Source organism: Vombatus ursinus, unplaced genomic scaffold (assembly GCF_900497805.2).
Source record: "Vombatus ursinus unplaced genomic scaffold, bare-nosed wombat genome assembly UNPS02010769.1, whole genome shotgun sequence".
In the NCBI taxonomy this organism is placed as follows: Eukaryota; Metazoa; Chordata; class Mammalia; order Diprotodontia; family Vombatidae; genus Vombatus; species Vombatus ursinus.
The window spans coordinates 1299723-1316400 of NW_020950547.1; the positions used below are offsets into that span (position 1 = coordinate 1299723).

Below are 16678 nucleotides of genomic sequence, written 5' to 3' on the forward strand. Positions count from 1 at the left end.
GCACCCACTCCTTAGTATATCCTGCCTGGCCCTGAGTTGCTGTCCCCTCAACCACTTGAATTCACCTGATTCAGGGCTTTGGCAAAAGTGTCCCCCAATCTGCTGGCTCTTTGTAATGAGCCAATATCCTCTTAGCACAACTTGTAAAATTTTTGTTTGTTTGTTTTCTGGAGTGCTGGAGCTGATACCTCATTAAGTGTGAAAACTTGTTTTTGACTGGTGTCCACAAAATTTACCTCAGTCTAGAAGACTAAGATTCTGTGTATCATTCAGAAGATATCTTTTTATTAAAATAAGATTCCATTTGGCTTATATTTTTTCCACTCCATCTGTCATTTCTCCATGTTTATACTTTAATTTGCTCTCTCTGCTTTTCTGTGAATCAGGAAGGGTGCAATTATCTTAACACGGCTTTTTTAAAATTTTGTTTTCCTATTGTGACTGTAATTTTGAGCTTTTTGTGAAAGGGGTCTTGTCTTGTTATGTATCCCTCACAGTGTCGACCACAGTCAGGGTCTTGTATGTACTAGATGCTCAAGCAAAGGTTTTCTGAATGAATGGATGAATTCTGTAGATAGATCTTTTTTTTTTAATCTACCTTTTAAGGACAGGGTACATCAGTTGACACAAATTTGCTTGGTCATTCAAGATATTCTTAAATTTTTGTCCCTGTGTCTTAATCTAGGTGTTTTTAATCTGGCATCCGCAAATAACTCCCCTCCCCAAGGGTTTCATGGAGAAATTTTAGAGGGTCTATAAAACTTTTTAAAAACTATTTTAATAACTACTTCAATAGAAATTAATTTCCTTTGAAACATTATATATTTCATGCATTTTAAAACACAATCCCAAGAAGATGTGCCTAGATTTCATCAGACTGCCAACATGGTCCATGACACAAAAGAAGTTAAGAATGCCTGTTTTATTATATTTTTAATATCCTTTTGGAAACTTGTTCTGTTTCAGAGAGTTGTTTTCAAGGTATGGGTCTTTAATTCCATATTTCCAGCCATTGTTTGGAAATTTAGGGGGCTAAGTCAATGAAGAGACATCTAGTCATCTCTCAGTTATTCTGGAAGCAATTATGCATTACCATCCATTGACTTATGTTTGGTCATTACCCTGATTTCTTCTTCCACAGAAGTATGTGTCATTGTATTAAGCAGTAGAAGTGTAGAAATTCAGAACTGACAATATTTGTTGCTTATTACCTACCAGCACTGGTCTGTGGAACAAGTTCAAATCGTGGCTAAAAGACATTCTTTGATGAGCTCTGGATTTTATGAACTATTTTATAAAGACCTGTGACTTAGCATATATAACTGAATTATTTGTAGAAAATAAGGGATATTCAATGGACAGTTGAATGTAGTACCCCAGCACTTTTTCTTGTGTATGGATACCTTTCTCTTGAGGTACTATGATCAAATTGAGTGGTGGGCTGCAGAGGGAGGGAGGACTTAGAAGGGAGATCCTAAAAGGTCTAGGAATTTTTATTATTTCTTGTCCCATTAGGAAATAAGAACTTCCTGTCCTCCCTGGATATTGCTACCTATTCCCCACACCCATTCCAATACTAGTATTTGGCCATCAGAGGATAATTATACTGTGTCTTGGGAATTAACTTGAACTTCATGTGCTTCATAAAATCAACATCGCCAAAATATTCTTGCTGTTTATGGTAGAAGAATTGAAACACTTACCCAATCATGTCTTGAATAAATATAACAGAATTGCTTACATGACATTTGGTATTAATATAGCTAAGTATTGAATATTAAGTATTAAAAAGCAGTACTAAGCTTTTTTAAAATGATGTTTCCAGCAATTTAAGATAAGGATTTAAGTGCTATTCTGGAAGAGGAGTGTGGTGCATAGAGCCAGGTTCAGGTCTCTTATTTGCAACATGTACCAGCTGTGTGAGTCTGCTAGGTGGCACATTGGATTGAGCTCTAGACCCAGGAGTCAGGAACATTTGGGTCTAAATCTAGTCTTCAATTCTTACTGAGCTGTGTGACCCTGAGCAAGTCACTTAATCTCTGCCTCTGTTTCCTCAAATGTAAAATGGGGATCAAAATAGCATCTACCTGACAGAGTAGTTACAAGGTCTATCAAGCCAACTACTATACAAATGTCTATTTTTAAATAGCTGGGGAGTCACACCATGAAATCATAGGCACCCTTATTGCTTTGCATTTTGGGGATCTGAGAAACTTTGATCTTGTTATCTTCTTTATTTTCCTCTTGGACCCCTTGGTGTGAAGCAAGGCTCCCCCACATACACCATTCAGCTGGTCCATGTCAAGTGGCATCTTGCCAGTTAGTTGGAGAACTAATTTGAAGCTGGTGTTTGGATTTTATTCCATTCCATCAAGACAAACTAAAAATTTTGTGATACAAGGACCATTCTCCTGCCAGTTTTAAGGAATTTTTGTTTTATGGGGCAGAGCTGACACAAAGACAGCCCTGTGTAAGGCGCGTCTATAACTAAACACTTTCACACTGCAAATTAGGAGGCGTGCAGTTCAGGAAATTGTTGGCTTTGGCTGGAGCACACTTTTACTGCAAGGAAAATTTTATTCGTTACTCAAGTAATTGGCAGTTTTAATACCTTGTTAATAATTACCTTATAAACAAACTGATGTATAAACTAAGGCTAGTATGACCTGTTATCTACCTTGTAGCCTTTATTTGGCCGTTGTGATAGACACTAGTGAGTTCTTTTTCTCTTTCCTTCCAAAATACTAATTTATTCCATTTGTTGATGGGGGAAAAATACTTTTTAGCAAGACGTTGTTGTGTTTTTATTGTTGTTATGTAGTGGTAACTATACCAGTCCAAGCTTGGGGGCCAAAATCTGCCCAGAACTTGAGAAGAGAGTGGTTGAGGAGTAGGTCTTGGCCTGGATGTGATTAGGATTAGTGTTTTGCATGTTGAAGGACATTCTGGTAATCTAAGCATTTGCATTACATATTTAAGAGGAAAAAAATGGTCTCTCCCCCCAAGTCTGGTTAATTTTAACCAACACCTCCTGACCCCAAATCCTGTGGCTTTTCTCTTGAATTGAGTTCTTTTCTCTGGCATCTAAATTCACTAATTGTATCAATCCTATTTCTCCATACCTCACAACTAGATCAAGGAGGCTTGTTTCCTGGCAGAGCCAACTCTGAGAAATAGGCAGTACTCAAGCAGGTCACAGCTGGCTTTCATTTATCACTTGAATCTAAAGAAATATTTGTTTAGGGTTTGTCGAAATCTGGAGGTCTTGATAATATATGGCTTTTACTTAGCACTGTGATTTAGTGAGAAATGGAAGGGTCATGGAATTCATTAAAAGGTTTGTTTACGCCTTTTATTTTTATGTCACGTTCATTTCTGAATAGCTACCTTCCTCTACGTCTTACTCAGAAAGCCCTCCTTTGTAACAAAGTTTTTTAAAAAAGGAGGAAAGAAGAAAGTTCAGCAAAAGCAGTTGTGACATGATCTGTCTGCCTCTTGGGCTATTCCACACCCCTTGTTCTCAGCCTCTTGGTTTTGGTCTCTTGGTTCTGGTCTCAGAGCTTTGTTGGTCATTAAACTTCCACATTTGGTTCAGTTTTGTTTTATTATTCTTTCTGTTTACATGGTTATAGTTGCATGCATTGTTCTCCTGGTTCTACTTATATACTTTTTGAAATGCATAGAATTCCAAGACTGCAAAGAATCATGAAAGACCATTTAGATAGACTTTTCAGCTGGTTCACCTATGGATGTGACTTAGTAGCAAAATTGTAGCTAGATGAACATTGATCCCAGTTTTAAAGATCATCAGAGAAAACTCCACCATCTTTGGTAACATCTTTCAGTGTAAGTCCTCAGAAAATTATTTCTGCATGTAGTGTATAGTAATCACTTATGTTTGATTTTAAATTCCTTTCTTATTCTTACCTTCCAGTTCTAATTGTTTGTTGCAGGGGTTTTCAAATTTTTTTCATCATATATCCCCTCTAAAAAATTTTTGAGTGTGTACCCTTAAATGAATATATATAGATATATACATATATATGTGTATGTATATGCATACATATGTGCAAAATAGAAACTAAAAGGATGCAATAAGTATGAATATTTGTTATTTAAATATTAAATATTATTTAAAATAAAAGTATTTAAAATATTTGTTATTTTATTTTAATGGTACAAAAATGCTTGGCTCTCACTAAAAGTTTTTTTTTTTAAATAAGAGCATTGTGATTGTATATGGTTCATTATTGTTGAAAATCCTTACATGATACTTTAAGATACTTTAAAGGTCTGGTTTTAAGTTCAGTTTGTTTTGACGCATGTTTGTCATAATTGGAAAATGATACCTCCCAGAGAATCTGAGATCCAGATAGAAGATGTGTTATCCTAGGCTGCACTGACCAAATCATGATACTTATTTTTCAAATGCATCCACTAACCATGCAAAGTTTCTGTTGAAATTCAGCTAGCAAATGTCCATCTTCCCTGATGTCATGGCTATTGGGGAATAACAATAATTAGCTTTTATAGCACTTCCTGTGTTTCAGGAACACTGACTAAACACTGACTAAACATTTTACAATTTACAATTATCTCATTTAATCCTCACAACAACCCTGTGAGGCAGATGCTATTATCCCCATTTTACAGATGAGGAAACTGAGGCAAACAAGTGACTTGTCCAGGGTCACATAGATACTAAGTATTTAAGAGCAGATTTGAACTCAGATCTTCCTGACTCCGGGCCTAGCATTCCATCCACCTGTCCCACTTCCCTGGAGGTTAGATTCTGAATTCTAGAGATTGTCACAGCAGAGGACAAAATGGTAGGGTAGTCCATGGTTTCCAGGGGGGAGATATTTATTTGATTTTAAGCCTTCTTTTTGTTTGTTTATTTGTTTGAAGTGGAGAGGGGTCTTAGGACTAGGGCTCCCAATCTGAGAGCTGTTAGACTTCTTGAGCCCCCAAGCCCATTGGCTGCAGAAACTGCCTCCCCATTTTACCTTTTGCTATTTGCTGCTGTTTTGTTTGCATTCCAGCTGCTGCTATTGTTGTTCTCAAATCCTCCAGGGCCAATAGGACTCTTTGGTGTTCTTCTAGGTCCTAGAAACTTGGCACTTGCCTGTCTTATACCAGAATCCAGGGTCTCCTTCTACTGGATATAGGCAAGGGGAAGGGACTGAGGACTGGTGGAAAACAACTATCTGCCCTTGTGACAGTGTGGGGAGGAAAAGGTACAGTTGGCCACCCAGTACAGCTCTCACTGGAGTAGGGGGATGGGCAGAGTCAGAGGCTAGCCCAGGGACTATAACTAAGTTTCTTCTACCTGTCTACCCGTGAGCCTACCTGGGGACCAGCAGGCATTGCTGAAAGGTCAGCACAGCTAACACAGGCGTTTTAGTTTTTTGTTCTGCTATTTTCTTCCCAAAGACCTATGGATTGTCTGGAATACTCACCACTGTAGGGGATTTGAAGCCAGAAATTGAAATCTGCAAGGTGAGAGGGACATAGGCAAACTTGGAAGGAGTCAGCATTTCTTATGGTGCTGCTGAGGGGTGAGCGCTCTAAGAGGCCCCTGAGACCTGTGGATGAGCTGTGGTTAATGTTCTATGTTGTGGCCATCATAACCTCATTGTTTAAAAAGCATTTTTACATATTCAACCCAATCTCCTGTACCATCTGCATGTATAGTTCTGCACTGTACTTTGGGAAGAGATGCCGAAAATGATAACCATCAAGCATTGTAAGATTGTGAGTTATTGAAGAATGATAATTCAGGGACATTCACTAGCATTAGGTGGTAGTATGGATTATTATAGATACTTAAGAAGAACTTTCAACCAAATGATTTCAAATAGTACCTTCTAAATTTCCTCCTATTTGAGGTTATAGTATAATCCAAATTCCTTTAGCCTTCCATATGTGAATACATGAGACATATTTTCAGAATCTGTCATCTCTGTCAGCGTAAGCAACTCCTTCCTTCCATGTACGTTAAAATCGTGGCTCACGAATTAATTCCTGGGATGTGACCTAAAATGCATAGAGGTTAAGTGACTTGCTTAGCATCACCCTGCCAACAAACAACACGGGTAGGGTTTGAACCCAGATTTTTTGACTCCAAACCTAGCACCTTGCCTAGTACGGTGTATGACCTCTTAATCTTTATATAATAGACTTTTCCCCCCTCTAATGCCTAAATAGACTCCTTTTTTCCTGAGTTTTTCTGTTCCTGGTGATTTACCTTTGTAAATATGTAGGATCTACTCTTATAAAATGACATTTTAGTTAATAGAACAAGCCCTTCCCCTATTTGAATTCAACCAAGCATGATAAGGATGAAACATAAATCAATCTGATCCCCATGTTGTACCGAGTTTGTTTTTTAAGCAACTACACTGAGGGACCTGGGTTAAAGGTGATTTTTTGAACATTTTTACTTCAGTCTACTGCATTTGCATATATGGTCTATTGTTAAATCTTAATGACTGTTAATGCCACAAGTGATTTTTTTTTGCCTGCTTATGGTTGGCAACTTAGAAGATTATGCCCTTCTGAAATGCCTTTTGAGCAGTTTCTAGAGTACACCTGTGGTTTTGTAGATGATGTAAAATGGCCAAGCAGGGATGTACTCAAAGGAGAACAGAATTTGATCAGAAAACCTGGATTGGAGGGGGCCTTGGTGGCCATAGGACCTTGAGCATATCACCTTAAACCTTTTGAACTTTACTTTTCCCAAATGTAAAATGAGGGTAATAATATTTGTACTACTTGCTTCATAGGTTTTATTCTTTTGGGGGGGGATGCTTTTTAAGCTTGAAAGCACTTTAGAAACATCAGGTATTAATCCACTCACTATGTCAGTGCTTCATGATCTCATTCAGTACAGATTTCTACCAATATTTGCCTTTTTGTATAATTTTTAAAGGACTCATCCTTCCATAATTATTTTCTGTAAATTATTCATCCAACATGGGAGACTGTCTTCCATTTTAGATCATTTAACATTCCCCCTTGGTACTAGTTTGTAGATTTTGTGCTGTCTGTCTTTTATCCCTTGCTCTCTCTAATGAGTGGCCTACCATCTTTTCCAATTGTATATTTCCTGTATAGTATAATTCAAGGTTCTTCCCCTGTAAAATCACCATTGCTAATGTTCTTCAGCCTTCTTTGGTCCACTGTGCCTCTCTTTATTGACATTTGACTCATCAGCAATTTTGGTTCTTCAGAGATTATACTGTCCCATGATTAGCAGTCATTGAACATTGCTTGTTCAGTGAGCAGCTTGATATAATCAAAGACATTGTACTATTTCCCCCATGTACAATCCAATTTGCTTTCTTCTTCCTATTTTATTCTGGACTTAACTCATTGTCAATTTTCAGTATCTATCTAAGATATGTGTTCTAGACTATGTCAGTGAGGTTTCCATCTAGCCAGATGTTATAGTCTGTGCAGTAGAAATTTTTCATCCACTTGGTTCTTCCCATGTAGATTGTTAGGCCAATCTCTTTTGAGTGTTTATGAGTCCCTGTAATACTCCAACATTGTGGAAGCAGAAAATTCTTAATATCAGTAGACACCATGATACCAGTTGGTTGACCATAATCACTTAAAAATGATAATATGATAATAGTAAAAAAAAGGTAATAATGTATGTAAAAAGTTTTGTTATCCATACAGCATCATAAGAATGTGAGCAAGTTAATCATTTATCATTGTCAACTGTGATATCTTTAAATTCCAGGGCCAATAATAAAATCACTGAAATTTTACCTGAACAACTAAAACCATTTCAATCACTGGAAACTTTAGATCTGAGCAGCAACAATATTTCAGAACTCAAAACTACATTTCCTTCTCTACAGCTCAAATATCTGTAAGTATTCCTTCAAAAAAGGTTTAATATAGTAGTATCTAAAATATAACATTTGTGCTTATTTTGGTATATCATTCTCTACTATTATAAGTGGTTTAATTTTGATTTATGTTACTGTAAAGGCAATCAATTGATTTTTGAAATAGATAAATTTCTTATAGACATCTATATCCTTTCTGGCTAATAGAAAGCAACAGGATTCAAGTGGATCCTATTTTGGGAGTGAGTAAAATCTTTACAAAAATTTCTTATAAATTAAATGAACTCACTCTGCTACACTTGGTTATATCAACCTCTGCATAATGTACTGATCAGTTTTTATTATTTCATGCTTTCCAAGGTGTCAAACTGCTCTTATTACAAAAGGTTGTTAATGTAAGACTTCTTCCTCACCTAGTTGCCTGCCACCTACCCAGAATTAGGCTAGAACAGTGATTCTCAAATTAGTGGTTCTCAGACTTTTTGGTCTCAGGACCCCTTCCTTAAAAATTATTGAGGATCACAAAGAGCTTTTATATGAGTCGGTTTATATTTATTGTAATAGAAGTTAAAAGATCTTAGTATCATAATGAAAATAGTTTAGACCAGTAGAAATAAACAAATATCCATTGTGTCCAGTGGCAATAGGCTTCAGCTTGACAGGAATTCTCCTGAAGTGGAGAAGACTTTTTTTTCCCTTCACAGACAAAACCAAAAAAAGGGAAATTCATCTACCTTACTTACTTTCAACAGGTATATAAATAGCAACCCAATCAGATCCATGGAAGCTGGTTCCTTTGACAATTTGGCTAACACTCTTCAGGTGCTGAAACTGAATAGGAACAAAATCTCAACTATTCCCCCAAAGATGTTTAAACTGCCTCATCTGCAACATCTGTAAGTATAATGTGTCTTTTAATTTGTTTTTGTCCTCAACAGTTTTCAGAGCTTCTCGAGTAAATAGCAACATGTTAAAATGTCTTAGATGCCAAGAGATGCACTGTTTCCTTCAAATTGTCTTATGCTACAGATGTTACTTTCTAACTCAAAGAATAACTGTTGTCAGTACTGAACAAAGACAAAAAACAAGTTTCAAGTCTTCCTGTTGAAAGAAACAAAGATGCTCGCCAGTCCTATAATATAAACAATGATGTTTGATTGTTTAAGTAACTGAAAACATCTTTCTTGTATGCTTATTGTTTTTAAATAGCTTTTTTCAAAACTAGAGAGTGATTAATGATCTAAGACTTGACAGGATGAACTCGCTTGGTCCACTGGGCTACATGGAATGATGACAGTGTTTTCATTTCAGATGCAATCCTGAATTGTTACAAATGATTTTGAGTTTATTCTCAATGGACCAAAATTTAAAAATCAAGAAATAATTTTATTTTAATGGAATTGTGTCATAATTTAATACATTTTATTTGACTTGTGATTTCAAAAGAAAATGACCTCTTTTACAAACTCTTTCCAATAAAAAATGTTTGGGTATTTATATTGAAATCAAAGGGCATAAATATTTTATATTTAGTACCTGAAAATATCCATGATTTCATCATCATTGACACCCTTTTCAACCAATTCAACTTCAAACATTTAGTCAGTGGTTCCTGATTTGCTTGACAGAAATGTTTATCACCTAGTGATAAGTCTTTCTCTAAACTTGAGGGACAGTCTAGGCTGATCCTTGTTTGGGGCCTATATCAAGATTTGTAAGACCTGTCAGAGCTTGTGGTTTATCAAGGCATCCTTTGAGAACCTAGGGTCATGTTTGGACCATGATAAGGTACTGAAATTGACCTTTTGTGAAGGGCAGCTCTTTTTTTATTGGTGTCTATATAGTGAGAAAGTACCTGCTGATTCTGATTGTGTAAACTAAATGTGCAACTCTCATTTTCCTTACAGGGAACTGAATCGCAATAAGATTAGAAAAGTGGATGGACTCACCTTCCAAGGACTGGGTGCTCTGAAATCACTAAAAATGCAAAGAAATGGAATAAACAAACTTATGGATGGAGCTTTCTGGGGACTTAGCAATATGGAGATCTTGTAAGTGTGAACCATCACAGTTTCCTTTTAGAATTTCCAATCTTAGAATCATGGAAGACAATTATTAGAACTGGAAGGAAACTGAAGAGCTATGTTCCAGATCTTTTCCAGAGGTCATTATATTTAATGTCTCTTGATTATTTTGTTTTCAATAATGTTTCAAGTACCAGTAATAAGAATTTGTAAACATGTACTTTCCTTTCCTTTGATCTCTTAACCAAACTTTTTTTGCATCCTCCAGTCCCAAGTACTTAACAACAAAGACATATGATCTGTTGTAATCTAATGTGTCTCTCATATATATATGACAAGGCAGATAATACAATGAGTATTTGAGTCCTGTCTTTGCTTCCTGTTGTGGATGTAGGCAGCTGGACCATAACAACCTGACAGAGATCACCAAAGGCTGGCTTTATGGCTTGCTGATGTTGCAGGAGCTCCATCTCAGCCAAAATGCTATTCACAGGATCAGCTCTGATGCCTGGGAATTCTGCCAGAAACTCAGTGAGCTGTGAGTTGACTTTTATTCTCTTCACTACAGAGTTCGTGCCAAAACAGATCTGTGAGCTTTTCCTAACTAAGTTTCCAAGGTGACAACACCCACCTTCTCTCCCCTCCCTTTTTCCCTCCCATCATCCATCCCTTACTACCACTCTCCTTTCTTTCCTCCCTCCTTCCCCCAGTTGTATTGTGATAAATTGAAGCCAAGAGCATCTATTTAATTGTAGTGATACATGTGCTGAAATATTGCCACGGTCATTTTCAAATGAAAAGAATCTCATTTGTTTAATTTGCTCAGATCAGAAATCATGCACAAACTCAGTATTATTAAGGATAATTTTATGGGGATTATTGTTATAATAGCTTTTCTGCAAAAATAAAGCATTGTATTGAATTCAATGAGGAACATGTTATTAACATTGACTCAATTATTTTGCCTTTGCAGTGACCTGACTTTCAATCACTTAGCAAGGTTAGATGATTCAAGTTTCGTTGGCTTAAGCTTACTAAATACTCTCCACATTGGAAACAACAAAGTCAGCTACATTGCTGATTGTGCCTTCCGGGGGCTTTCCAGTTTACAGACATTGTAAGTTACACATTTTGCGTTCAGTACATGAGCTTAATTGGTTCCTAAATGTGCCCACTTACTCCCAAGCAGCTTGTCTTTGTTGTGAAGGAAATGTGTACAACCTCAGAAATAGTGTCTTAATCTTTCCCAGATCAGTTTCATTAAAACGGATCCACTGTATCCAGATGTGTTTCTTAAAAAGATTAAATAGGACCATGATGAGATTGTTCTTGTTGATTACAGTGTTGTCATAATCTCAAGGAAGTTGATGTAAATGTCTCAAGAGGAAAAAAAATTAAATCCACTAATTTTTCCTCATAAGAATTACAGATTAAAAAATAACCAAAGGCATAAATGTTATGGGACCACTAAAAGAAGGTAAATCGTATGATATTAGCAGTATATTAAAATTCACCTCTATCTTTACAGAGAAACGAAGCTAACTTTATTGACTATTTTAAATATCTGAAGAGTTAATTTACCTTGCATAATTTACTTTTGTTCCTTATGCATTAGAAACATTTTGTTCTGTTCACTATTTGAAACATTACCTAATTGAAAGATACTTTGTATGCTTTGGCAAACTCTGGCTTGTGTGGTTGGAACAGTGGTTTTAATGTTTAACCAACTTTTTGGAACATCTAGGTTTTTAGTATTCACCTAGTCATCTGGATTTTGGTTTAAGGCATGCCCTTTCTTACTTAAAGACCATGCCTTAAACCCAAATCCAGAGTGGGTGCTCTGCCCAAAGGAGTATACATTTTGATCTCCGAAACCTCACAAGATATCTTGGGGTTTACCAGCTAAACTGCTTTCTTAAGGTCCATGCCTTAAACCGAAATCACTGTCTCTCATTGATTGGCCAACAACAGGTCCCAGCCCAAGCCTCACTGGGTCATTGTTTGGGCCCTGAAGGCTGAGTGACTGTAAATAGCAATTATTTCCTTTTTGCCAGAAACCCTGAGGGTCTTCCCCTCCCAGATTGATTTTTTAACTAGGTAAAATAGGCCATTCTTTGCTTCATTTCTTACCTAGCCTTAATCACTGAATGGGTGTTGCCACAGTCAAACTGAGACCTGGGAAAGACCTTAGCTTAAAAGGCCAAGGTCTCCCACTGCATCAGGGACCATTTCCAGTCTTCCTGATCTGTATCTTGCCACTGGACCCAGATGGCTCCAGAGGAGAAAGTGAGGCTGGTAATTTTGCACAGTCCTCCCTCCCTTAAATCCAATTCACTTGAAAGTCATGGCATCATATTCCTGATGTCATGATCCTCTTAGGGAATGAAGGACAAACAACAGTCATCTGTATATATCCACATTAATAGGGGGCTAGGAAGCTCCTGACTGACTTTGCTCTGGCCAAAGGGTTTGGGAAATTTTGTAACGTGTATGTCTCTGACAATAGTAGGTAGAGTGCTGAACTTGCTTAACATCACTGTGATTCTGGGCATGTCATCTGATAGCTCTACCTCATTTCTTTATCTATAATATGAGGATAATAATAACTATCTCCTAGGGTTCTTGCAAGGCTCAAATGAGACACTATAAAGCACAATAATAATAATATCATTTACATAACACTTTAAGATTTACAAATTGCTTTTATATGTGTTATCTCATTTGATCATCACAACAACCCTATGAGGAATGTATTATTATACTCATTTTACATATGAGGAAATGGAGGCAGAGAGAAATTAATTGATTTATGCAGGGCAGTGTCTGAGACAAGAATCAAACCCAAGTCTTCCTGACTCCAAGTGCCACAAGAAATCTACCATGCCAAAAAATGTTAGTTATTATTATTATTATTGTTATTATTAAAGTTTTATTGCTTTTACATACTAAATTCAACACATATTACTATTATTATTATTATTATTACTATTGAAGTTTTATTGCTTTTATGTACTAAATTCAACATGATACTATTATTATTATTATTTATTAAAGTTTTATTGCTTTTGCGTACTAAATTCAACGTGATACTAACCAGCAGTACGTAAAGTCCTTGAGGGCAAGGATTTTTTGTTTTTTGTTTTTTGTATCCCCTTACACTTAGTAGATACATAAAAGATGTTTATTGAATGAAATAGCTTTAATTGATTATTAAATCTCCGAGGATCATAGCTGTTTCTTCCTGAAGTACACACGTGGGTTAGTTCCTCTATCCCTCATCATAAAATGCTTTGTTTACAACAGAGATCTAAAAAACAATGAAATCTCATGGACCATTGAAGATATGAATGGTGCTTTCTCAGGACTTGACAAACTTCGTAGGCTGTGAGTCTGATTTCTTTTCTGGCTCATCTCAATCTTTCACCTAAAGAAATTTATTATTAAATGAGATCAGTACCATAATTAAACATCTGAAACTGAATTTGTAACTGGTTGCTTATTGTTTTACTTCCTTCTCCCCAGAACAGTTCTATATATTATTAAAGGTGCGTTATATATTCCTACTTGTTAGGTTCAAAGCAAGACAATATCAATAGTATTTATTTATGAAGCACTTCTCCTTAGCCATATATTCATAACTGTAGAAAATAGTTTGATTGGGAATATTATCCTTCACATGGCCACTAAAATAATCTCCCTACTATCATTCCCTCCCTTAGAAGCATTCAGTGACTTTCCTTTGTTTTATAAAATGTTCATTTTCTAGGACCTGTCCTCTCTTTGTAGGCTTCTTCCCCATTTCTCCCATCACACACTGGTGCAAACTAAACTGTATTGTAAGTTGTTCCCCCAGCTTCTGGATATTTGTACAGGTCCTTCCTTGTGGCTGGAATGCATACCTAACACATCTCCACAAATCAAAATGCTACTTTTTCAAGGCCCAACTCTGGTGCCACTGTTCCCCATGAATCCTTTTCTGAGTCATCCTTTTCTGTACCATCACCCCACACCTACCCCTAGCAGCTGAATGATTGCGCCAGTCTGACATTACTTATAGTATATACCTGTAGACCCTACTTTCTTCTTTAAAAAAATATTGTGAACTTAACATGTTAGCATCAACCAACATGAATATTTCATATGCAAAGAATAAGATAGAAGATTGTAAAGGAAACTGAATTTCTATTACCTATTTTTTTAAGTACATGTGCATAAGTGTTTAAATACATACACACACAGAGCTAAATAGATCACCTCACCCCCATCTGTGGGACCCTGGGCCACTTCTAGTGAACCACATAGGATCTGGCAATCTCTCTTGCTGCCCATCCCAAAGAAAGTTCCATGCCACACATTCTGAAGAGAGGAAAGAAAAATAAAATGTGAGAAAAGAAATTCTCTCTCTTTATAAAGGCTGCTTCATGGGTGGCTCATTCTGGCTCAGTGGTCAATAGCAAGATTGCTTCATTATCTCAAAGCACAAAGTACTACAGGCAATGAGTCATAGTGTACTTAGCCCAAGGTTCCACAGATCATTAGGTTCCATTATTATACATATACATGCACACACATATGTACACTCTCACAATTTAGCGAAGTAGAAACAATTTCACATGTGACTATATCTTTTGTTTTTAAAGTTCATATACAAATTGCTTACTATCTTAGGGAAGAGAGAGGGAAGGGGGTGGGAATTTGAAACTTAAAATCTTATAAAAAATGAATGTTAAAAATTGTCTTTATGTGTAATTGGAAAAAATAAAATAAAATGCCATTAAAAAATGAAGTTCATATACTTTATCTCCCTCTCCTCCTCCCCCCCCCCCCATGTAGATTATAAATTCCCCTAGGGCTGAGTAGTGGTGCCTTTTAACCCTGTATCCTCAATACTGAGTGGTACTTTGTACAAAGCAGGTACCTAATATTATCTGTTGAATTTAATTCATATAGAAGGTTATGATTTCAACATTTTGCAACCTTTATACATAGTGTGATTGCTCAAAGTATCAGGGAGTTAATTGTCAGAGTGCAGAATTAAGTTACCCCCAGCAAGGTTTATAAAAAGCAATCCAATAAAGAATCACAAGATGATTATACGATGCCTTTGCATGGGGGGAAATTATATTCGTGAAAGTTCTATCTTCCTAAATTGTTAAGCATTAATCATAATGTTTGAAAGCCCACACAAAATTTATTAAAATATATATTCATTTAATTTATTTTTTACTTTAATTTTATTATTTTATTTATTTTTACTTATTTCACATTTATTAAAATGGATACAATGGACGAAATGGTAACATTTATTTCAATGTTGAGAATGGAATCAGGGAAAATTGTTTGAGGCTTAGCTACACTTTAGAAACCATTTTGGTTAGGATTCTCAAAATATTTTTATTTACTTACTCTATTTTGCAATATATTTGTTTTCAGGTTACTCCAAGGAAATCGGATTAGATCTATTACCAAAAAAGCATTTTCTGGCTTAGATGCTCTGGAACACCTGTAAGTAAGAGGAATCTTGTTCATTTCTCACTGTGGGGCATTTTCAAAGTCAATATTTCTGACTCATTATTACAAAAAAAAAACCTAGAAAGATATAATTTTTCACAATATGATAAAATCATGACTATAGGCAAATCTCCTGACCTCTCTAGGCCACAGGGTTTTCTGTGAAATGAGGGTTTGGACACAATAGTCGCTAAGTTTCTTTCAAGATCTAAATCTCACAACCATTTGCTTGTCCATTTGCTTTAGTTACGCCCCCAGGTTGTTATAAGGATATATGCTTTCCAGGAATGGTAATGTAGATTCTTTTTCAAAGTGCACCTTTTTTTGAATGTTGTGCAAAAGGTAACACATATGAAAATAAGTGAAATATAGATTGTTACATTTATTTACTCCCCCTTATAGGACAGTTCTTCAGATTCACTTTACTATGCAAACAATATAATGTAGGAGACAATTTGGGAAAAAAGGGGGAGGGAGATGTTTGCAAAAAGTAATTTACTGTTCTGTTTGTTTTTCTGTGTTGTATACCTGTGTTCATATAGCCAGCTTCTTTTACTCCACAGCTCATCAATTTAGTTGCAAATAAAATTGAACCTGCTTAAAAACAGAAGAAGGCTTTAAATAATAGGCCCATTTCTCACAAACAAAGCCTAAAGAACTGCAAAGAACTCTTTTTGGTTCAGCTTTAAGAAAAAAAAAACTTTCTTTGCAATCCCCCCAAACTGAGACCTACACCATTGTCTGAATTATATAGCAGTTCCCAAGAAAGTTCATTCTGCTTTTGTACAGCTCAAATTGTTAGGAAGTCTTTTATCTTAAGCTGAAGTCTGCTTCCTTGTCATTTTCATCCATTGGTCCTTGTTTTGGCTTTGGAAGACAAGCAGCACCTAATCTTTCTAGGCCTTTTTCTGTTTAGATCTCCAGGTATTTTAAAGGTCTTTATTACACCCATTATATCTTCTTTTGTCCCAGTTAAACATGCCCAGTTCCTTCATCGGCCTGTTTGTAGAGGGGTTCTAAGTTCCTTGATTCTGGTTATGTTTCTCTGGAAACACAGTGATTTGTCATTGTCTTTAAAATTTGGCACCCACATTTTAGCATGTAGTGTTCTAGATGTGGTTTGAACAAGACAGTGGGACTAGTGCCCTATCCTTTGTTTGAATGCTAAATGAATGAAATGTAAGATCACATTACCTTTTGACTGCCATATCACACTATTGACTTATGCTTTGATTGTAGTCTTGTTAAAATCTCTGAGTTGTATTCTAAACCAATAGCTGT

The 16678-nt window shown here is 36.1% G+C and overlaps 1 protein-coding gene across 1 annotated transcript in view; it reads left to right on the forward strand.

Annotated features, from left to right (window-relative positions):
- LRIG3 (leucine rich repeats and immunoglobulin like domains 3) overlaps positions 1–16678 on the forward strand; it is a 60251-nt gene that overhangs the window by 26328 nt on the left and 17245 nt on the right. Inside the window, exons 4-10 of the mRNA XM_027855105.1 lie at positions 7751–7882; positions 8615–8758; positions 9770–9913; positions 10281–10424; positions 10860–11003; positions 13190–13270; positions 15320–15391. Of these exons, the coding sequence (XP_027710906.1) occupies positions 7751–7882; positions 8615–8758; positions 9770–9913; positions 10281–10424; positions 10860–11003; positions 13190–13270; positions 15320–15391 (861 nt within the window). The remainder of the gene's footprint in view (positions 1–7750; positions 7883–8614; positions 8759–9769; positions 9914–10280; positions 10425–10859; positions 11004–13189; positions 13271–15319; positions 15392–16678) is intronic.